At 36.5% G+C, this 23,966-nt stretch overlaps 2 protein-coding genes across 5 annotated transcripts in view; both read right to left on the minus strand.

Annotated features, from left to right (window-relative positions):
- LOC148088112 (uncharacterized) overlaps positions 1-8,043 on the minus strand; it is a 33,201-nt gene extending 25,158 nt beyond the window's left edge. The window contains exon 1 of the mRNA XM_087794597.1: positions 7,754-8,043. Within this exon, the coding sequence (XP_087650723.1) occupies positions 7,754-7,848 (95 nt within the window). The 5' untranslated portion in view covers positions 7,849-8,043. The remainder of the gene's footprint in view (positions 1-7,753) is intronic.
- Positions 8,044-17,895: 9,852 nt separating this feature from the next.
- The window catches only part of rhobtb4 (Rho related BTB domain containing 4), a 39,980-nt gene continuing 33,909 nt past the window's right edge, over positions 17,896-23,966 (minus strand). For all 4 annotated transcript variants that reach the window (XM_087794456.1, XM_087794447.1, XM_087794437.1 and 1 more), the window contains 2 exons: positions 23,809-23,914; positions 17,896-23,055 (listed from right to left, as the gene is read on the minus strand). In XM_087794456.1, the coding sequence (XP_087650582.1) occupies positions 22,877-23,055; positions 23,809-23,914 (285 nt within the window). In that variant the 3' untranslated portion in view covers positions 17,896-22,876. The remainder of the gene's footprint in view (positions 23,056-23,808; positions 23,915-23,966) is intronic.

Consider the following 23,966-nt stretch of genomic DNA (forward strand, 5'->3'; position numbering starts at 1 on the left):
CCTAAAAAATATCAAATTTACGCCACAATAGCTCTTCTCTCTTTCCATATCATTCCTCCTTAAGCTCGTTCCATTATCTCTCGCTATTCTCTCACTTTAACAAACAAAGTAGGTTTTCCCACCATTGTCGCCATGACAACAAACCCCCTGTCCCAGACTACCCTCCTCCACCCTTAACCCAAAACTACCACCAGCAAACGAACACACAAACCAGGAGTTTGGGGTTCCCAGCCCAGGATTGTCCCTAATTGTTCCCCCTTGGAATTTTACAATCACTTCCATGGTGATCTTGCGTCATCATGGCGAGACCATCGGACCCGGAGGCAAACATGGCTGATCTATGCAGATGAGTTCAGTGTGGGAAAATTAAGCAGAAAAGGTTTCCATGAGTCACTGAAATCATAGCCAGAGAGAGAGGTAGTGTCTGAGAACAGGTTTTTTTTAAAAGGCACATGATGAGACACTTTTAAATCGTCATGACAATGTTTTGAAGTTATAACTTTATAAAGTTTTCCATTTGTCTGGAATCCCAGCGAACGAGAGTTCATTATGATGTTATAATGGGGTTCAGTGCTTCTCCAGCCAACTACAATCACCCCTGCTTTGTTTATATAACAAGTCCCTTGGAGGCGGAGACTTCAGGGATTGATGACGCACGGTGACAAACCTCAATCTTTGCCTATTACCAGAAGAGTGGGCATGGTTATGTCAAATTAATCTCCAGAAAAACAAGCTTTTTCAGTGGGCAGGGCTTTAACACATTTTTTAATGTAAATATTTAAATGGAAAGAGTTTCGTACAGACAGAGACATACTTATGATACAATAGATGTCCAAGATTTATTTAAGACACATTTAAATCAACACATTAGTCGCCCTTTAAGTCTCACAGAGGATGTCTTAAATTATCTTTGTCCAATCCAAGTCTGCACTGTGTAGCCCCTTAAAGCCTTCTTTAGATAGTCTCCTAGTTTTGTTTTATTCTGGAGCCGCAGTGGGGGCCAATTTGTAAACAGACCCCTCATCTATTTTTAAAGCCTTCATTAAGACTGAAGTAATCGAGTCCCTTTATCATAAACAGCAGACGGAAACGATTATTTGTCTGTGTCGGCACGAAAAAAGACAGACCAGTGGAAACAATTGGAAGTCTTGTTTCTTTAACTTATGAAAGGTGAACTTTTATCTTAACAAAACAAACCGTAATATCTGAGAAAAAGGTCACGGAGTTCCTGACAATATATCCAATGTGTTGACATGGTTCATGTTCCTTTTGTGGTGGCGTGACACCGAAGATAAGAATCACTAACCTTTTATGACCAACTATTTTTGTCTTCAATTACCACCTAAACCCCAAAATGATGTCTCTGTGCGGTCGTGAAACCAGTGGCTGTACGTTCGAAACTACAGAGGGCGACATACAGTGTGGTGGAGTCATGTCTCATCAAGTCTGGGAGCTGCTATTACCCCACACCTTCATCTCAGATCTCCGAAGATCTAAACAGTGTTTACGGCCGAGGAGGGTAGCTTTTAGGCGATTACCGCTTAAATCATCGTAAATAGGGAGACATTTAACAACCATTACGACTGTCAGCGTCATCATCGCGGATCCTGCCACCCACAGACTTCAACCAGTTTTAATCACGTGGCACCACGTCCTAGGTATCAAAGCGTAACATTATAACAGCTTCCCTGAGATTTTGTTGGTCAGTTTAAACCAATAGAATAACCAAACACAGATCACAAGACATTTATCTACTACTGTTTGTTTGTAAACAGAGTAACTCAAGAGGTTATTGATTGATTTTCGAGGAATTTTGATAGAAATAAGTTCAAATAGAATGGATTTTGGGGAAGTCCTAAAGATTCCATAATTCATATAATGCAAACATCAGAATCAGATTCAGAAACTTGTATTGCCAGTGTTGTAAAGTCAACATGGGAAGTTGTGGTGTAGCTTCCACGCTTACTGCTTGGGTGCCAAACTAAACAAAATATTGTTTTGTTGAATAAATTGGTTGGTCTGGTTATAACAAAATCATAAGAAATGACCTCATTGACATAGCAATATATTGTCTTAATGCTTTTCTAGTTAAAAAGTTGGAGTCCAGAGGTTTAGATCACGGTCTAGATAATGTCCAAATGTTTTAGGGTTTGTTTGCCAAACGTTCCTTCAGTTTTCTGAAGGAATGTTCCCAAGGAAACTGAGATATACAATCAATATTGGCTCTCCAGGATTCCCTTGACACTTCAATTGTCTTTCTGCTGAGCTTCGCTGCATGGCCAAGATCCACACCCAATCTTTAAGGGCGAGTTCAGAATCCCTGTGGACGTACTGTAACTCATGTGCGTCACCTCGAATAACTTAAGTGTACAATATTTCACTTGACTTCAATTGGGTAACAATATAGACATAACTAGTGTAACTGTAATGGGGGTTAGGCTGCCGCATAGAGATTGGTATTATATAGGTTTCATTCCATACTGTTGCTCTGTCAGTTTTATTTTGGGACTTAATTGTGTGTGTATGAGGGCTTATGCCAAGAAACTCTGCTACTGTGTAAGTACTGATTCAAGGAACTTATTTTTGTCTTTTAGTCAGTAAAAATGACATCAGTTCAAAAATGAGGCACTAAAATCCGTATAATTTTTCAGCCTGGTAACTTTAAATGTCAGCATGGGTGCAGCATGGGTAAAGTACCAAGTACTGGTACACATTCCTACTGGTGCATGGAGGTTCATTCGATCAGATGAAATAAGACTATTTTGAAGAATGGTTCTTTGGAACATTTTAATGGGCATCAGACTGATGGCATGACACTTGTTAATTATAGGTCAAGGTAAAAAGCAACTCAAATAAACCTGGGTTGTTTGTTTGTTTTTTTTTGTTTTTTTTAAGTCTTACAAGGTATCGTACAGTTATACTCATTTATGCCAATGACTTTGCTTGAACAGTAATCATTGTGTGGGTTTGGCAAATACCCCAACAACTAAGTGTAGATAAAGGGAACAAACAAACAAACAAACAAAAAAAATATATTATTTTCATTTAACCCTAAAGAAAAAAATACAAATTTCCATAAGGTAAAATGTATTCTAAAGATAAATGAGTGTGCAGTTCTTTAGTAAAAAATATAAGGTTTTTTTTTCCAACTTTAAGTATAAAAAAAACTTGATAAGGGGTAGATGAAAAAAAAGATTATTCTTAAATTGAGTCCCAAAATGAGAACGGTAAAATATGATGCACACAAGTAACAAGGCTTAATATATTTGCGTCTGGCTACTAGATAATTTCAATGTAAATAACTGTCAACTCTAACTTAAAGAGATTAAGGTTCCAACAAAGCGTGTTGACGGACAGCTCTAATATGTCGGGGCTCTCACGTCAAGCATGTCTTCGTGGTTAATTACAGAGACGGGTAGAGGAACCACCGTCTGAAAGTTAACGTGATGATTGAAGCGTAATACTTACTTATAATTACCGTCTAATTCTATAGTCATTGTACATCTTTATTTAACAAAAAAAAAAAGACTATATAAACAAAGTCACCGTCTCGAGCTGTCTCAGCGTTCAAGTTCCCTTACACACCCACAGGTGCATTTCATCTGCCAGGTAACTCTAGACCCAGGAACTCTTTAGGTCTGGGTTAATCATGCATGAGCTTGTGGAAATTCTGGCAAGTAGCAGCAACACAAACACCTCGGGCTTTTGTTGAAATAAAGGCGCCTCCACTTATCATTTACAAAACTCTGTTCACAAGTAAAGGCAGGATATAAGAGGATAGGATCTATACGCTTCCCACAGTCTATCGAAATGAACTATGATACAAAACCTCTTTGAAGAATAATCTAATTCGTCAGTGAGCATAAAAGGTTTCCTGCAGCTTTTAAAGATTAAATCACTTCCTTGCAAATCTAAAAAGCGATAAATCTATGAGACGCATAGTTTCTGTGATGATAGGATAACATGTGGGAAAACACGAATACAAAAACTACCTTTAAACAATATATTCTGGTATATTATTTGAATTTGAGTGACCACTCGATCAACTAGAGACCATCACTCATTAATGTGTCACACAACGCCACACAAATTCAGATGTTTGCTTTATGAGTCCGAACACGACTGTAGCGAACCTTGTTAAGTATACAGTGTAAAAATGTACCCATGAAAAAAGGTGTGTCTTCAGGCGATATGCATCGCAGATGTCTTGATGGAGCCAACACCCAGATCTGCTGCCAAATAAAACTTGGTTGGATAACAATCATGACAACATTATGTTGAAAGGATGGCTCAGGATGGAAAAAAAAACAATTTAGCTGAGATTTAAGTGACTTAGTAAGATTGGTTTTACATGTATTCAAACAATTATAGACTTTAAAAGTTGTTATATCCTAGACAGGAAAGCAGCTCTTCAGTGAAGAACCAAAAACAAACCTAATTGTATTGCTTAAAAAAAGCCCTAAACGTGGTTGGTATCTATTTGAAAAAAGAACGCTAAGATAAAAGCATGTCAGCATTTTTTACAAAAAATCTGCATATAAAATCTAACTTGCATGTTAATAATCAACAAAAACTAAAACAGAAAAGTGTATAACTGATGAAATTCTCTTTTACTGTGCAGGATTCTGTTGGTATTAAATGTGATCTTACACAAAACGGAGGCGCTCTGCAGTTAACATTTGCTAAAGAGGAACTTCCATGAGTGAATGTCCCTTTGAAAGTTCTCCTCTGGTGGTCAAAGGCTGAAACAAAGAGTCTACTTCCCATTCAGGACACAGTGTCGGTAGATAATACCACATGGAGACATCAAGGCCACTTAAACAAAAAAAAACCCTCTCAATATTCCCTTCCATAGTTTCTGTAGGAAACTTGGAACGTGACGGTGAGACGCATGACATCATCATGTTTCTATTTCTACCCTGATGGCTTCAAAAAGAAAGAAAAAAGGTTCTCTTTTGTCTGTTTTCGTGAACCATGCAGGCGAGCGTGTGGCGTGGAGAAGTGTGTGTAGGTGTGTGAGTTTATCTGATTGTTGACAGGCAGTGAGTGGAAACAGACACAATCTAGATTGTTCTTTTCAGTTCTACTCTGCAGATGTTCTCAGGAGAACATATTACATCAGTTGAGCATCAATATAAAAGTGTTGGGACTGAATCACTTTGGAAAAATTTGGGATTTTCCAACCTCAGGAAGAACAGTGTTATGTCATTAGAAAGAGTGGTTTTTCCTATTTACATTGAAGATGTTTATTAGTTTGAGAACAGGATGTAACGCCTTACCTAACCTTACACAATTATTAATCAATTATATATTCATTTAATTTCATTTATTGACATTGAAATATATATATATGTAAAAGTACAGATTGGAATCCAGTAGGATCTGGAATCCTACTAGTACAGATTGGAATTCCATTCTGTACTCGTACAGAATGGAATTCTACTACTGAACTGTGATCTGAATATTGGAATTCCAATCTGTCCTAGGAGGATTCCAGATTCTACTAGTGAATTATAATCTCTACTAGGAGAGATTGTAATCCTACTACTGTATTGGGATCTGAATATTGGAATCCAATCTGTACTAGTATAATTCCAGATCCTACTGGATTCCAATCTGTACTGTGACATATATAAGATCATCAAGTTACTAATCTTCTTAAACAATTAATTTACCTTAAATTATCAGCGTTTTTTAATATTTAAAATTAAAAAATAATTAAGAGAGTAACCTTAAACCAACTCTCGCCCCTAATCATTACCCTTATATAACCGTAAACCTGACCCCTAATCTTACCCTAACCTAACCCTGGCTCATTACCTAGCCTAACCCTAACCCTGACCCACAACCCTTACTCTAATCAAACCCTGATCCATAACCCCAACCCTAACTCTGACCTTTAACCCCAACCTTAAACCTGACCCATAACCCTAATCTAACCCTATTCCTGACCCCTAACCCATAAACCTAACATTACAATAGTCCTGAAACATAACCTTAACCCTAACCCCAACACTGACCCATAACCCTAATCCTGACCCATAACATTTACCATAACCCTACATCAACCCGGATCCATACACTAACCATAACTTTAATCTAACCCTTAACCCATAACCATAACCTCAATAACTAACCGTAACCCTAACCTAAATGTAACTAGAGTAGGACTCCACAACAGGTCAGGCCACCACATGAATGTTTCCAAAATAAATGTGAATTTTAAGATCATTTGAAGTCAATTATTTGCTTCAAAGGAGTTCAATGATACCCCATGAAGCTTCAGCATGGTCTATGCAAAGATGATATAATGTACCCACAAAGAAGACTAAAAGGACAGATGTTAAAAATGAATATTGTATTGTCTGGAGAAGATTGATAGTCCTGGCCAGGTGTGAGGCGGTCAGGTTACTGCATATGGGATGTTTAAGTGTGTAAGGTCTGTTTGATATTTCGACTTAAATATATCCACATTGTTATAACATGAAGACGGTTTTATCTGCTTGTGAATTCAACTGTTACTGAAATGTAAAAAAATACTTGTGATACTTAATTGACTTAGAGATCTCTATTTGCATGTTACAAGAATGAGTGAAACTTTATCCAGAGATGGCATTTAACACTCTAAAAGATAAACTTAGAAGACTAATCTTCTGAGCTACACCTATCTAAATGAAAGACTTTTTGTTTTATAGTTGTTGCAAATTGGGAACACCAAATGAGGAACTATCCCACTTGCAAAGTCCTAAAACTGAAAGTCAATTGTCTAAAAGTCATCGATAGACAAATTTAATGAACACAAATATATTTAGAAATGATAGCCATAGTAACTAAGTAACAATGTACCTACAAAATGTGTTAAATATAGAACATTTCTTAGTAGGAAACAGAAGTATTTAATGGGGTACACATGCTATGTTGCACCATTGGAGGGAGTGCCTGTTTAATCTGTTCCTTTCGTAAGTGTGTATGTTTTTGTTGTTGTTTGTTTTGGTCCTGGCGAAACCTTTGACAATATCCTGACCTAGATCACTAACAATCCGGCACCCAAACACCATTTGGTCAAGGTCCTGAATAGACCAAAAACAGTCTTATCTGCCATAAGAAAGTTCACCAATAACCATATTGGAAAGATGATACTATTAAAAACAGGGGGGGGACCAAGAATATTCTTTGATATACACATTGAAAGTAAAGGGACCTCTGGCATATACTTGAATTCAAATGAATAACCATTGTTTTAATTTAATATAAATTGATATTGTACATTCATATCATATGCCAATATATTATGGTGCAAAAGACATATTTATATTTTTTAAAAACAAAGAACTATGGGGCGGGGGGTTAGATATTCATTTCCACTTATTAATTATCGAGTGAGCTGAGTCTTTGAAGTTCGCAGCCTGTCAGCAGCAGAAATTCGACCCAAGAATGACGTCTTGGAGGCGAAACAGCAGCGTCACGGAGCGCAGCAGCCGAACACCGGCCAAGGAAAACCGCCTGGCGCGCGTAATGATGACCGATGATCCAGGCGGACGGATCACCGCAAAGATCGACCCGATTTTTGACTCGAGATTTGACCAATTCTGCTCCTTGTACGAATGGTTAAAAAAAAAAGGCAAAGAGTTGCAAAGAACTCCTGCGTATTTTCTCATTGGATTAATCGAAAAAGTTACGCAACCGCCTGTGCGCCACACTGAAAAAGCGCACCAAAAGAAAGTGGAATAAAAAAGACGCAAATATGTCTCACCAGTTGGTGGAAGTTCTTGGATTGAGAATGTCTTCTTTGGCTGTGAGCAGCGACAGGCTGTAGGTATCAAGGTTGACTGTCCGCTGGTTCATCATGGCTTAAAGTTTCCACGCAGTTCTACTCCTTCGTCCACGAGATTGTTCGACTTCAACCGATCGGAGGAGGTTCATGCAACAACAAAAAAAAAGCTGCTCTTTTTCGTTTAGTTCCGAAGTGTGCAAAAAACGCTGCACAGCGTGGAGGAGACTGCGCTGCTGTGTGCGGAGCAACACAAGTTTGCACCCAAAAAAAAAAAAAAAAAAAGCTCCACCTCCTGTTGAGAGGGAGGAAGAGAGGGAGACAGAGAGAGGGAGAGAGAAAGGAGGGGAAGGACAATAGTTCCACCAGTGTGGACGCACCAGAGCAGCGTCCCCCCTGGTCATAAACCGCGTCTGGTCATCCTTTTTACACTTTTTTACACTTGATTACCTTTGAGAACAACAAACATGGCAGAGAAACCATGTGATAAACTTGTATGGGAATATCTACACGTGCAGATCATGTAAAAGTAGCAGTGAATGGCAGTGATAATAACAAATAAATTATGTTATTTACTTTAAACTATGAATATAAATTATAAAAATGCTTTCTAAAGATGCAAAAACTAAAATAAATGGTTCATTATGCTATTTAGAACAGACCGAAGGGGTCACATGTGATCCTTTGTCTGTATTTAAGTGGCCCTCATGAGGTCAAAGATCATCAAAAGAGTCACATTTTATGTTGTATCTATTTCTATTTTTCATTCCTAATCTCTAAATATGACTATAGGGTTTACACTGAAAGATTTTTGTCATCCGATTTTGTCACTTTTGCGAGTATTTATTTCTCTCAAAACTATTTAGGTTATTATTCAACAATTTAACCAAATTTAGCTTGCTTTATTACACATTTCTACTTTATTTTTGCCCTGAGGAAAATGAATTGCCCTTCACTGATTTATAAGACCATCTGCTTGGACTAGTGGGAGGCAAAATTCAGATTAGATTTTTTTTTTTACATACTATCTATAAATAAGCACTTAAAATTAATTATACATTACTGTCAATTTTGGGAGGCGCAAGGCGGCGCCGTGGTTAGCACCCCTCACAGCAAGGAGGTTGCCGGTTCACTTCCAGGTCCAGAGGGTGCCAACTTGTGACCTTCCTTTGTTGAGTTTGTGTGTTGCGTGGGTTTACTCTGGGCAGTCCAGTTTTCTCCCAAAGTCAAAAAACATACAGAGATTGATTGGCAACTTGAGGAAATTAACCGTTGGTATGAGTGTGTGAGTGAATGGTTTGTGTTGCCTGAGACGGACTGGTGTCCTGTCCAGGGTGTCCCCTGCCTCGCGCTGATGAAACTGCGACCGCCATTAGTGATAAGCAGTAAAGAAAATGATAGGATTAATAACTTTTTGTTTGTTTGCTGATATCATATAATAAATGCAGTGCTATGCTTAGATAAGGCACTTTAGTGTATAATATAGAGTATAATAATGTACAGAATTGTATGTTATCTTTAAAGGCAACTTAATTAGCAACTTCTAGTTCCCATTTTAAGTAAGTTAGTTTAAATTATTGTATATACAATAAACAATATATTGGTCTTCTCCTCAAAGCACTTCCATCTGCTTTCCCATTTTATTTTTGAAAATTCAGAAATCCACGATCATTTTTAGATTAAGTAATTTCATTTTTTAACAAACCAACGTACATAGAAATGTCTTGCAGGCCGAATAAATGGAGATGACAGGCCATATTTGCTCCCCAGGTCTTGGTTTGGACTCTTGTATTTTCTAAATGTGTCCTCACATCCATGGCTTAAGAAGTACCCCTAAAGAACCCTTCAATTAATCCACACTTATCTGTGTTGACACAACCCCGGTGTGGATTATAGTAAGTAGCCACCTTCCGAAATCCAAAGTTGTATGAGAAGATGCCTTCTGACTGATCTATCTTTTTGTGTTGCACTGCCAGCCATTGTGGTTTCCTGGTAGATTATAGTTTCAATGTTTACACTAAAACTTTCTTGACAACAACTTTTTGGAGATTATAATGTTATTATTTAGTACTAATACATTCTTGTTAGTAAATCCCAACAATTATAACACTTCTATTTCCGCATCAATTTGGATCTGCCACTGTTTCTTTGTTCCTATTTTGAAATTCTCTAACAAGGCTATCTACTGTTTAGTCAGGACTATGGAGGAGAATTTCATGGGAACTGAGTCTGAAACAGTCAGTGTATGACAAAGAGCAATAAGGCCCTTTTTTCTTAAAAGAGGGGGTCTGTTCAATAGCTGCCCTCGTCACTGACACACACTTACACACACACACATTCATTCTCAGACATGTACACACAAGAACGCTTGGGCTGTGAACTCTGGACAAACTCTGGCCAGACATGCAAACACACACACTCACACACACACTCACGCACACACACTTGTTGGTATTTGACTGTGGGTCAGAAGCGTTGGGGTTTAAGATCTTGGATTATGGAAACGTTCCTGAGCTCTGTAATTTACTTAACAGCCATTCTTAGATAATCCAGGGCAGATGCAGAGAATTCAACACACACAGGTTTGGATTTTCTGCCAGGATCAAACACAGATCACTATTCATGAAACATTTGTGCCATAATCAGCATGAAAGTCTTCTGTTGAAACAAGACTGACTGTGATTAATCTTGTAATCTGGATTGTCACAGTGATGCAATCACTGCCAACAATACCTTCACCTTTGTCAAGATGGTCTGATTCTGGAAGACCACCATTTACAGCCGTATTAGGGAAGACACTGTGGCAAATTAAGTGAACAGTGTGAAGGAAATTGGATGGTGGTAAAGAAGGTCAATTTGCTTAATTAGCTTATCTTTGTGAATTAGGATTCTTAACATCCCGATAATCCCAGGACTTCCCCGCTGAAGCTACTGTTGCTGGATGCTGTCTGATAGTTTCAAGATGGCCACTAGTGAGCCGACAAGTGGGCCAGGGTGATCTCCCAATTACCTGTACATGTTAAAAAGACATATTTAACCAAAGGACATGTATAAAAAAAACTGAATTATTCAGATGATTCAAATCATCGGATGGCAATTGCATTTCCTAAGGGTCCACATTATTTACAGTGACTGTTGTCAGGGGCTGTTAAACCCCAACAACACTATAGGAACAGGAAATGTAATAGCAGCAACTTGTAATTAAATTGTATTAATAACAAACTAAAACTATTATTTTGTTTTTGTGTTGTTTTTTCCTTTTATTAAAAATATTACATACATTATTACTTAAAAACCTTTGATAAATGTTTTTTTGATGGAGTAGAGTACAATTCATTATTAAAATAAATTATTAAAAAAAAACAACTAGTAAATTTGAACTAGTAATATTAAGAAACAAGTAAAAACGAATTATCTTTGTTAACTATTAGAAACATTTCTGCCTGCTCTAATTTATAATTTTACTCCTCAAATGACCAAATCAAGCTCTTTGATTTGATTTTACGTAAATTCGTATTGTATAATATGAATACAACTCACAGTACACACATACACAGGATTTTATTTTATCTCTTGTATTGCATTTCCTATGTCCACCTTTCCTAGAAAACCACTGCTTCAATCAGTAAGTGAAAAGGGAAGTCTATCAGAATTTATTAAACTACAATTATTAGCTGTTAGCTAAATAGATATAGGCTTTTATCTAGTTATTACTTATTAAGTCAATTTTTGACATTTTATTACACTGGTTTTCATCCAGACAAACAGCTACTTGTAGCAACATTGTTTAGCTAGCAGTTAGCATTCACCATGCAACACAAGTAGTTCTGTTTTATTTTATTATTTTAAAGTTTTGTTTCCTTGAGAGTCTTATCAAAAAGAAATATGATCAGATAAAATATTGTAGTACTCACAGTGTATGTGCCTAAACTTGTTAACCTCCTAGCCAAATATGTAATGCTAATTAGCTTAGTCTGTTGTTACTACATATAATGTTACTTCTAATAGTGTGTTTGAAATTGTTAAATCTATCTATCTATCTATCTATCTATCTATCTATCTATCTATCTATCTATCTATCTATCTATCTATCTATCTATCTATCTATCTATCTATCTATCTATCTATCTATCTATCTATCTATCTATCTATCTATCTATCTATCTATCTATATTCAATACAGTGTGGTTAAGACAATCAAAAACAAGCTTTTAACTAGTGATCTTTTTATTTACAAAGCTTAAATCCTGCAGAAACACGAGACATGACATGTTAATGCGTCTATTATTCTTACAACTTCCTGTTATAAGAGTTCCTCCTGCTCTTTTAGCCTCTTATGTTTTCTTTGGTCTGAAGACTGTAGTGCTGTTATGCTGCACTTTGGAGGACTCAGGCATTTCCTGTACAAGGGTGTGATGGTGGCGAGGGGGTCTGAATGTGGGATTGATCGTCCACTGTGTGTGTGTGTGTGTGTGTGTGTGTGTGTGTGTGTGTGTGTGTGTGTGTGTGTGTGTGTGTGTGTGTGTGTGTGTGTGTGTGTGTGTGTGTGTGTGTGTGTGTGTGTGTGTGTGTGTGTGTGTGCGTGTGCATGCCAAAGTGGGATTTTCTCCTGGTTTTTACTTTAATCCCACTCTAATTATCACCTGTCACTCATGGCTCCCTGACATGGGTTGTTTTTTAAACCCCAACACTCAGTCATCGAGCCTTAATTCAGAGTTTTGTCGGCACTAAAATGCGACTGTTAACTATAATTTATACTGAATATATTCAACTCAAATCTGATGAGATGAACTATGAGCTTGTTTACTTGTTTAACTCCCTAGTTCTTCTCCTACTAGTCTTCTGTTGCATATGAATCAGCGGTTTGGTGGTAATCTTGAGGCTTGTAAACACAGTCTGTGAAATTCGCTCTGACTTGTGAATTTACGATGTTTTTAATGTGAGATACTTGAATGTTTTGTAGCTTCAGGGCTTTTCTTTTATTCCCCTACTGTCAGCTATAAATCAAAAAAGTCAAACTTGACAAAACATGAATTTCTTTTTTTTGTTATTACCAAAGTATTCATTTAGAATCTGACATAATTGTTGGATCATACTTCACTCCGTTAGCTCGCACACGAATGTTAGGAGGATTCACACGGGTCCCTGACATGTGGTTATCTGGTGTCTTCTCAACAGGCCTTTGGGTGAGGTCAGCGCTCAGCTATGCACCTTCACAACAGCCTTGAAATATTCCTCCCACGAGACTTTGAATATTCCCCAGTGCGTCTCCGTCAAACTCTACGGTGGGTTTAAATCACAAACTCAACACCAAGATCCTTCTGGAGAATGTTTTATTGTTAAAATGTTGGAACATGTTGAAAGTACGGTGGCTGGATGAACAATTTAATAGAATTTTAAAATGTATAATCCATGGTATTTTATAGTGTTAAACATCAAAGCATTCCAATTGTGTTACAAGATACAATTTGTTTAAACCTTTTTTTTTTATGAAGTCCATATGGTGCTGAAACATTGGTCAACCATGTGACCTAAAACTGTTACACGATTGGCTGGAGCACAATTTTCCCCTTTGAGAATTGAATATATGTATAAATGTCCGTTGGTTTGTTGGAACTTTACGTCCCATGAATACATCAACTTTTCTTTAATTTAACTTAATTATATTTTTCAATGCTTCAATCCCTAGATTCTCTGAACAATGGGTTTTTTTTCCATGTCGATTCAAAGCCACATTTAAAGAGTTTCGATGATAAAGATGTTCTTCAAATGGAACCAGTCATATGTTGGCTATTTTACCTGATAACACAATGGAAACAATGGAGGTCAACACGGGTGAATGAATATTATTATTTGTAATAACTCGTTTGTCTTGGTAAACATATTTCAACTATGTACTTTAATAACTGCTAAATAAATACTTTGACGCTGTCATTTAAAAAAAAAAAAAAGATGTTGATCAAGTTAATGAGAAAACTACCTAATATGCAGGGTTGTTGTATATTAGTCTTGATCAGATTGGTAACAAACATCAACGTAACATTTTAATTAAAACAAAAAATGGTTTTCACATGCTTGCCCAAATGTCCTTTAAAGCCCCAATAGGTAAGATTATTGTTTTAATGTTGTAAAAATGGAACTGACACACTGCTGTAAAGTTGTGTTTGGTGGTTATATGATACCAATAGACTTTCCGGGCTGGTCAAAAACAACATTAAAATAAGAATAAAGATATATATTTCATATTACAGCTTTATCAAACCAACAAAATTCACAATTCATACACTTATTAGCCCAAAAATTAACATCAGATATTGGAGAATTTTACTTGTTGGTTTACCAAGATGAGCTCATAAGTGTCAATTTTCACTACACAGCTGATACAAAATAGGAAAAACAAATGCACTCGGATATTTATGAGTACTTGACTTTGCCTGAAACAATACGAATTTTAGGTCGTAGTTAATGTGGCTAAATATTTACTGTATATACTGTTCTTGTCTTTATTTGTCTTTGAGCTCGTTTTGTAATGATCATGCACTATATCTAAGATTTTGAGTTGAAACTAAAATGCACAGAAATAATAAATATCAATCCTATTAAAAATTAAAATCATATTGTTTTTATATTTTCAATTTCAAATATTGTCATGTCAGCAACTATGCTCTTTGTTATGGATCTTAATTGGTACTTGGTTTGTGAAAATACAATGTATTCTCATTAAAAAGTAATATTGGATGTATTTCCTTAATTTATATACACAGTTTTGGGTGTATTTATTTCTCAATAGCCATTTGAAGGAGTGTATTTATCAATGTTTAAATGCATTTCAATATATATGTCAGAGTACAGATTGGAATCCAGTAGAATTTGGAATCCAACTAGTAGAGATTGGAATTCCAATCAGGAATTCTACTACTGAACTGGGATCTGAATATTGGAATTCCAATCCGTCCTGGGAGGATTCCAGATTCTACTAGTGAATTCCAATCATTACTAGGAGAGATTGGAATTGTACATATTGGAATTCCATGATTCAATCTATAGAATCCTACTACTGTATTGGGATCTGAATATTGGAATTCCAATCTGTCCGACGAAAAATGGGAATTCTACCAGGACAATCTCCAATTCTTATAGGAGAAATTCCATCAAAATGTTTTGGAAAATAGACTGAATCATGGAATTCCATGTACTAGTTGGATTCCACATCCTACTGGATTCCAATCTGTACTGTGACATATATATTTTTTACTTCTTTTCCCCTGGATGTCGCTATTTTCAAACACTTTATTAAAACGGAATTTTGGCGCTAATGGACTTCCATATGTTTTGGGAACAAACTGTAATAAGTGCAGCGTTGAAAAAGTATTATCCTTTAATAAAGTCTGTCGAAGGGAGTTTTTGATCAACACTAGTTTGAAGGGGGGATCAGAGAGGAATGTGCTGACAGATCCATTAAGTATTTCTAGTTGGTGTTGGAAGAAGTGTACCGTCTGTCAATCAATCAGACAATGCATTGTTATTGTGAATTCCAAGTGTTTGTCCTTTGCTCCAAAAAAAATCTCTTCTAACCCAGGGAATTCTGGGAAATTGGAGCCAGATGTGATGATGTCGGCGCGTGCCTGTGTGCGCTGTGCGATCGGGGTAAAGGTTAGCGGGGAACCATTCGAACACAGCTTGCTGATAAACCAGCTGATTAAGCGTTCGTAATCACCTAAACGGGCCGTTTCCGCCGCAAAGCCGTAAAAAAAATCTCACTTAATGAGAGAATCTGGCTCGCGCCGGCGGCCATTAACGGTTTAATAGAAGCATTTCAACTCGTGTTTGGTTCCTGGAAGCGACACGCATACGGGCGGCACATGGACGCCAACGTTTCCACCACCTTCCTCCGTCGACCCGTCTTAAGTTACACGTCGTCGGCCACATCACGGGCCGTCGCCATGGCGACACCCATGTTTGTGTGGCTTTCTGCGATCGCAGCACAGCAGACATGCTTGATTAGATGTGTGTGTGTGTGTGTGTGTGTGTGTGTGTGTGTGTGTGTGTGTGTGTTGGCCTGGTGACACAAACCCAGAGTTGCTGACTCAACGTCTTTTTATATTAGAGGAGAGACTTAAAGGGAGAAGTTGATCATGAAAGACATGAGTTTGTGTTTTGGTCATACACGCTATCATGTGGTTTATGCCTTTTATTATTAAATACGTTTGCCGTTGAGCCATTTTTAATGTGTTGGGACAGGTTTTTTAAAACCCCCAATTTCTTCAGCTCACCCATCTCTTATAGGCTTGTGTGTTACCTTGACGCAACTTACTTCTTTATTCACAACGAAGCAGCTGCTCTTTTCCAAACACTCCTCATCCTTTTTTCATAAGGCTGCAACAATCACACCGACCAGCTGCTTCTATTCAGGATCACACTCGTCCAACAGGTTCATGATAAAAAAAAAAGCTCCGCTTTAACATTGAGGTCCTTTATATTTGTGGTGTAAAACCCCTTTTCTTCTATATATATATATATATGATTTTAGAACTAATACATTTCTTATTGACTCAAGACAAATTATTTGTCCTGGTCGCATATGAAAGGGTTGAGCTAGTATTTGTACATATATTTTTGGATTGTTGTAAAGATTAAGAACAACAGCCTTATTCCTTGTTTTATCTCTGGGTCAAAGTGACCCGAAGGCCCGAAAACTAATGTGTTTGTGGTATCCCTTGTGTTGTCTCTGGACCAAAGTGACTCGAAAGCCCGAAAAAGAAAATGTGTTTGTGGTATCCCTTGTGTTGTCTCTGGGTTAAGCTGAACAACAAACCTTTGTTTTCAGGCCACCGGGTCATCTTGACCCTGAGATAACGCAATAATGATTATTAAAAAATAAAAAAGGCTGCTTTTTCTGTCATACAAAGTCATTACTCTCTGCCTAAAGTGGCAAACTTTTAACTTTTTCAAATGATAAATAAAATGACATCCGTTTAACCATTGTGTTATCTCAGGGTCAAGGTGAGCCGAAAAGGCGCGGAAATGAATGCGTTTGTGGTATCCCTTGTTTGTCTCTGGGTCAAGATAAACGACGGGGTTAAGAGTCATCTTGACCCTGAGATAACGAAAGGGTTGAATTTTAAAGCAGCATTAAATGTAGTTTTGATACATTCTGACCAAGTCTTGCTATAGAAATGTGTGCGATACATGCCGAATAAAAATAAGAACAATTAGAAAAATATAAAAAAAGGTATTTGCCCGGTAATATATATTTTTGGTTTTATAACTATAAACTCCATATAGCACGCATTGCAGACATAAATGCAGACATGAAATTAATTGTACTCCAGATAAAATATTCAAGAGGTTAAAATAATTCTGATACTACTGTATACTTTTATAAACTAAAAAACATGTATTGCTTTTGTCAAATAGGATGTGAGGACATACTGTAGTCTTTGCCTTTTTAGAATGGCAAGTCTTCCCTTTTACAAACTGCTGCTGTGTAGTTTTGTGGATTCTTATCTTCTCTCATGACTTATTTTCATATCTAATTAAACTGTGGTGTGATGTGAATGTATGATGGATTGGATTATTGATTAAAAAAAAAGAAAAACATGTTTTTATTCAGTCTTAATATTACAACTCGAGTTTTGCTTTATTTAACTACAACAGAATATATAAACCTCACATAAAATAAAGAACCTTTTTTATCCTTCTGCTAATTATTGCTACTTCACTCTATACACAAGTGTTATTGACACAGCTTTAGATTGATGACAAATTCTGAAAATATATTTTAAATATAAGTTGTCGAATTTGACGTTGGTAAAAGGGTGCAAACCATTTTATATTACAATTATGTTTCCTTCATACACACTAGTCAATCATTGACCTTTTCTTCAATGGGTTGTTAAATAACATTCATTATTTTTCTGTAATGTATATAAAATAAAAATTCTGACAGTTGATGAATCCACAAACTACATTTTTTAGAATAATTGTACCAGCTTTAAATTATGTTGTAGTTCTTATTCCGTCCAGTAGATGCTGCTAAAAGGCGTTTGGATGTTTAAGGTCACGATGGTTGTAAAAGTTTGATTCACCCGTGAGAGAAGAAAAAAACGACTCAGATAAAAACAGTTGTAAAAGATTAACCAGTTTAATAAAATCCATGTCCAACATCAAAATACTGAAATGGCAAAAAAAAAGATCGTTTTTTTTTCTCCAACTTTTCCTTTTGTACAAATCACAGTGGTTTAAAAATATTACAAATACTTGTATCTCAAAAACAATTATTTTCTCGTTTGCGAAAAGCAGCAAAACATTCTGATTGTTGTTTTTTTTTAGTTTTTTTTTTAAACAAGCCCTTAATAGTCATGTGACAAAGGTGTGCTCTTCAGCTTTTGCATTGCGACATCACATCCGGGCGGCAAATGTTAATGAGTCCAAAAGACAAAAAAAGTGCATAACAATAACAAATAATATATATTTATATATCAGAGGTTTATCCCATCATCTATAATGACCACTAGTTTGTTTACAACAGCGTAATAATTACAATGATTCTGTAGCTATAAAGTGAGTGAGGGTCCTGTTGAGATTTAAAAACAGGTTACAATTATTCAAACGAAAGCATAGAACACTGTATACTTGCATCTACTCTTGCAGCAGTTATAGATTTCCGAGGGCTTGGCAGCACTTTTGAAATTGATGCCAGGTACAGACAGCGTTCAGTTAAGAGACCATGTTACAAGAGAAATGTGATTTTGCTTGGAGCTGATTGTAACAGCTGAATATATATATATATAAAAAAACTCCTTGGCATTCATTCCAGAACATCATTTAGGCTACATAATAGAAAGTGCAGGCACCTGAAGAGAGTGCGGAAACAAACATTAAAACTGCTGGTACGCTGTTGTTTTTTATTTTTTATCATTTTTGTAATTGATGCGAGCACTTGGAAACTCTACAGAAGGATCAACAGTGTTGAAATCCTCGATACAAACGCGTTGACAATAATAGATGTGCACTGGTGAAAATGCTGCTATTCCTGCGCTCACGTGACAAAAGTTCTTGGCTAGAATCAGAGCTCAGTGGCAGCATAGACAGAGTGAAGAGAAGTGAGTTTTCACCGAAAAGGCACGAGGAGACGGCAGAAACAGAAACGTGTTCTCTCGGTTATTAAAAAACAGAAGGCTTGGTTGGAAGAAAAGTGTTGTAACAGAACAGATAGGAAGATAGAATGAATCCGGGCGTTTTTAGTTTTGCCCTGTAGATGTGTCTTTTGGTCAAATAATATTTTATATTTTCTTTTCTAACCAATTCAGACATATTCCTCTGGGCTAATAATCCTCATTTTCCGCTCTAATTTTAGTGTATACTCATGTTTAAAATACACAATATAATTGAAAATTTTGTGTAATCATTCAGGGGTGACCAAATGTATTTCAAATAAGGCAATGTTTGATGAAGGGAAAACAGGACGGTGCCATATTAGACATCATTAGACATCATTGCAAAAGTCATCTCAATCAAAAAGTTCCAAAAATACATAAAGCATTAATTTCCTCAAGCAGTTCAACACATAATTAAGAAACTTCTTCGAGGACAGGCGGGGAAATAGTTTTTCATTATTTATTATTTAGGAATAAGCATCATCTTATGTGTATTTTAACCAATATTTCCCAGGTTAAAGAATATTTTTAGATATAAAGTAGCTTGTTTAACCTTTTTTTTTTTTTTTTTGGAACATAGAAGCTCATGTTTAATTATGTTGGACAGTAGAATGAAACAAGCATTAATTCTATTTTTAGTAGTATTCAGTACTCAGCCTAAAATCTTCAACACTTTTAAGTTGACGTGAAGTTTTAACCTGATGGTAAAGAAGAGCTATATATAAGGAAGATTTACAGTAGAAGACATGCTTAGCTGTTTTATTTTTAACTTCCTAAGTGCACGCTGTTTAATCCTGATGTTAAAATGGGCTTTTAAAAAACTCAGTAAATATCCCTAAATGCATTTTCCACGCTAATCCTGATCAGGGGTCGCAAAAGAGGCAACATTATGAAGATTGCACATCTTTGAGTACCCAGAGGAAACCTGTGCAAGACGAGCAGCTAACACAACATCTGTGCTAATTTTTGCATATTAAGTGATGCTACTAAACTATTGGAAAATTGATTTAGCGTGAAAAAGACAAATAGTGCCAACTTGGCCGTCTAAAGCATAGGCACCGAATTTCAATGTTGTTTTTCAAAGGAGTGAAAGAATCATGCGTACAATCGTGAGATAAGAAACACAAGTGCCAAGTACAAAAAAGTGCAAAGACAAAAAGAAGTGCATTCTTACACCCCTTAAGAAATGACAAACAGAAGCCGCCGAGTAAGTGAAAACACCATCCAGGAAAAAGAGAGTCACTAAGAAGTTTCTCAATGTCAGTGGCTTTAAAGTTTTTAGTCTTAAAACTCACTAAAAATAAGACAACGTGATTCAAATAACCTTCTCCACACAATTTTTTTAAAGGTAAAAAAGTACAACTTTACCTTATGAGACCCTAAAAGAACACAATAGAAGTCTTTTATTTAACCTCAAACAGGTTGGCACTAAACCACCGCTTTCTAACTTTTAAGTAACTTTTTGAAGACTTTCTGCAGAACCAGTCTGCAGATACTAACTATTAACTAAATTAGGTCGTTTTTTTCATTGATAAGGCACATTGGGTATGAAAATGAGTGCACAAATTGCGATTTAAGTGACAAATGATTCCATCAGGGTGATTATACAAAAACAAGCTTATTCAAAGAAAAATAACAAGAATCATATTTTAAATATAAAAAGAGTATTTATAGTTTAGGGTTTTAAGGATCACAATACTAGGAACTAGGACACTTTATAGTTGTATAATTCAAATAAGTGAGAAAATAATTAATAATATTGAAGCCTTTCCAATAATGCAGGTTGACATAAGAAATACAATGGATTAAATAATATATATTTTTAAAGATAAAATGCAGTTAAAATGAACAAAAAGGATTCTGGGAAAATATAATTTCTTGATTCAATAAAATAGTGATTAAATCGACCCTGTTTTTTTTTGTTGTTTTTTTAAAAACCAACCTTCCACTTTACATTAATACAGGTAACAATCCACATAGTCAAGCTCGAAGATATACGTTTGGCTACTTCCGAGTGAGGAGCTCAACTCACACTTTGGTGTCGTGAGACTTTAAAAAGGAAAATCTATTTCCATCGCTGACAATGACTTTAACTCGCACAATCGGCTCCTCTGCTGTTTCCACGGTAAAGCTGCTGCCCAGAAATAGATCTAGAACACTCACTGCAGAGAAACTCTCAAAGAGAAAATCCAATCAACGCTTGTGAATACAAAACAAGTGACGATTTAAGACGACACTCTTAAAAGTGATGAACGCACACATTCATTTAAAAAAAAAAAGGGTGACCTATTACGACTCTCTTGACGCATGGAGGGCGAAAACATTCATTGAACAAGTAAACAAATACATACTGTCTTGGGTGAAAATCAGCACCTTAATTTGTGGAGGGATTTACGCCTCACAGGGAAGTAGAAATAAATTTGTGAGGAAGAGAAAGAGATCGAAAAAAATAATCACAGCTTTGGTTTCCAGAGAAGAGTGAAAATATATTAGTGACTCGTGTCGTTTACACCCTGCATGGATAGTTTCGTAGAAAAAGTCGCAGGCTTTAAAAGTCCTGTCAATCGATGCCAGGGCCCTCGTTGTGAAGGGGTGTAAAGGCAGGCTGGCTGAGGTGGTTCCATGCAATCGAGGGTAGTGGTCACGTACGAGAGATGGTTTTTTTTAAATACTGAAAAACTGATCTGTCTTTTTCATCGCCGTGGTTTGCTATAGTGGTCACTTTCCTTGAGGTGCAGATTCAAGTTTGTCTTAAGCCCCAGATATGCACTTTTATCGATCTGGATTTACACTATTGTGTTGTTGTTGTTGTTTTTGGAGTGACAAATGTGTAGAATGTAACCACAACTTTTCTCATCTTTGGTTGCTGGTCAAAAATAGTTGGGTTGAATTGGGCAATTTCACCGAATCTTTGTTGATGTGTTGATGAAATTTGACCGATTCCAATACTGTGATTTAATTTTTTGTTTTGTGCTCTTTTTTTTAAGATAGTCAACATCGTTACTCCCAAAACTCCCTACATCTTAATTTATGAATAGAAAACTTGTTTTATTTTTTATCTTAATGACTTATCTTGAACTCAAACAATCAGCCAAAAGAGTCAAAGCCTTAATAACAACAAAAGACACCTTGTTTTCAGAAGATAAATTTGCTCACAACAATTGCATATTATTTTTAAATATTGAAAATGTAGTTGTAATAGGGGTGTAACTCTATTACTGTGTGTACCTAACCAATTGCAAATAGTTCATCCGAGGTCTTTTATAGATTGTGCTCTTTAGTTTTGGGCCATATCTTTTGTATCTTTGGTCAAATGTTTGTCAATTTGGGTCTTGTTGTTTAAGAAGAAAGTTGGAAAACTGGGATTTGGGGAACCACAGACAAACTCAACGGTTTCTAAAATGTGACTCTATTTCCCCATAAACACAAACATGGGTTGTTTTTCTCTACCTATTACGGATCTACAAAACAAGTCCTGGAAGGCGCAAAATATATAAAAATGGATTTCATAAATTAAGTAAAAAAAAAAAAAAAAAAGTTTCAAGAATCCAGTGCTGGTTTTTCAGACGGACGGGTCTTAACAGTCAGTGTAAACGTGAAGGCAGAGGTGTCATTAAGAAAGAGACTGAGAGAGATAGAGAAGCCCTTGCTCCCAGTCCAATCGCTGGGATACTGGAAGTGCTGGTGGAGGGACCGAGTGAGGGTTTTTTGGGACGAGGGGCTGCAATACCTGCAGGCCATCATTATAGATCACTGGGAAGCACTCAACTCAAAAGCTTCACTCAATCATACACCCGACACAAAAAAAGGGGTGTCAAAAAAACACGCTCATGGTTGCCCACATTTAAAAAAGAGGCACGTACACCCCCCCACTCTCGAGAGAAAGAAACCGGTCTGGGAACACTGACATTCCATCCAGGAAGTTATCCAATGAGAAAAAAAAAGATCAGGAGACGTGAGGAGTGGAGGACGGGTGTCTCCAGAAACACCAGCCCCGCTTGGTGTGCTGCTTTCTCAAGATCTCCTCCTCACGCTCACGCTCCTTCTGGGAGCGCAGGTAGCGGTCTTCCTCCTTCAGGAACCAGACGGGAGGCCACCGCTGCTTCTCGAAGTGCCTCTGGTTATCTGAAGAGAAAATACAAACGTATAAGGAAATAATAGAGGTGTGTATCGGAAAGATTGTAGCGATATGCTAAGCATAACGATACAGAGGCAACGATGCGATATATCGGGATGTATTGCGATACTTTTGGAACAACGATTTTCAGTATTGATCGTATACTTGGCTCTAGCGTTGTAAATTGTACAGCTTTTCATTTACTTAAAACCAAGTTATGTCCAACCATCAGCCTGAACAGCTGCTCTAGCCGACTGTATCCTCTCGTCCCCAGTCATCGCCTCGCGGAATTTGATTGTTACTTAAGCTGCTGCCATCTAGAGACCGGAAGTTTATTTGCAACTCAAAAATGAACAAACGTTCGTTATATTTGCATGTTACTTTTACATTTAAAAGAAGAAAAAAAATCGAATTATTTTTATTTTATACACAATTTAAATATAAACCAAGAAGTGTGATAATAATAAAATATGGTTTGAAAGCGCAAAAACCAAAATAATAATATTAATTGAACTCTTTTATTTAATCAATACAATACGGTAGTATTGAATATCAACAGGATACGGTATTATTGAATATCAACAGGATAGTGATAATGAAAAACATGTGTGTATCAATTTTCCTTCACACACCAAGTAAACACCTTTCGAAAATGTATCCAAATAATGTTTCATCTAATGACATTTATTCTTTAAAACTTGAAAATAGCTATAGACTTTTCTCTCATACAATAAAAAGATCTTGTAAAAAAGAAGACGTACCTGGAGACATGACCTTCATATCTTTGGGAAACTTGCGGCAGATGCTGTTGTAGTTAGTGCAAATGTGATGAAGACACCATGCTGAGAGTTGTTTGGCGTTGTGGAACTACAAAAAAAAAAAAAGACACAAAGAAAAAGTCAAATATGATGATTTGGCA

Source organism: Callionymus lyra, chromosome 1 (genome assembly GCF_982586985.1).
Source record: "Callionymus lyra chromosome 1, fCalLyr1.hap1.1, whole genome shotgun sequence".
NCBI classification, from domain to species: Eukaryota; Metazoa; Chordata; class Actinopteri; order Syngnathiformes; family Callionymidae; genus Callionymus; species Callionymus lyra.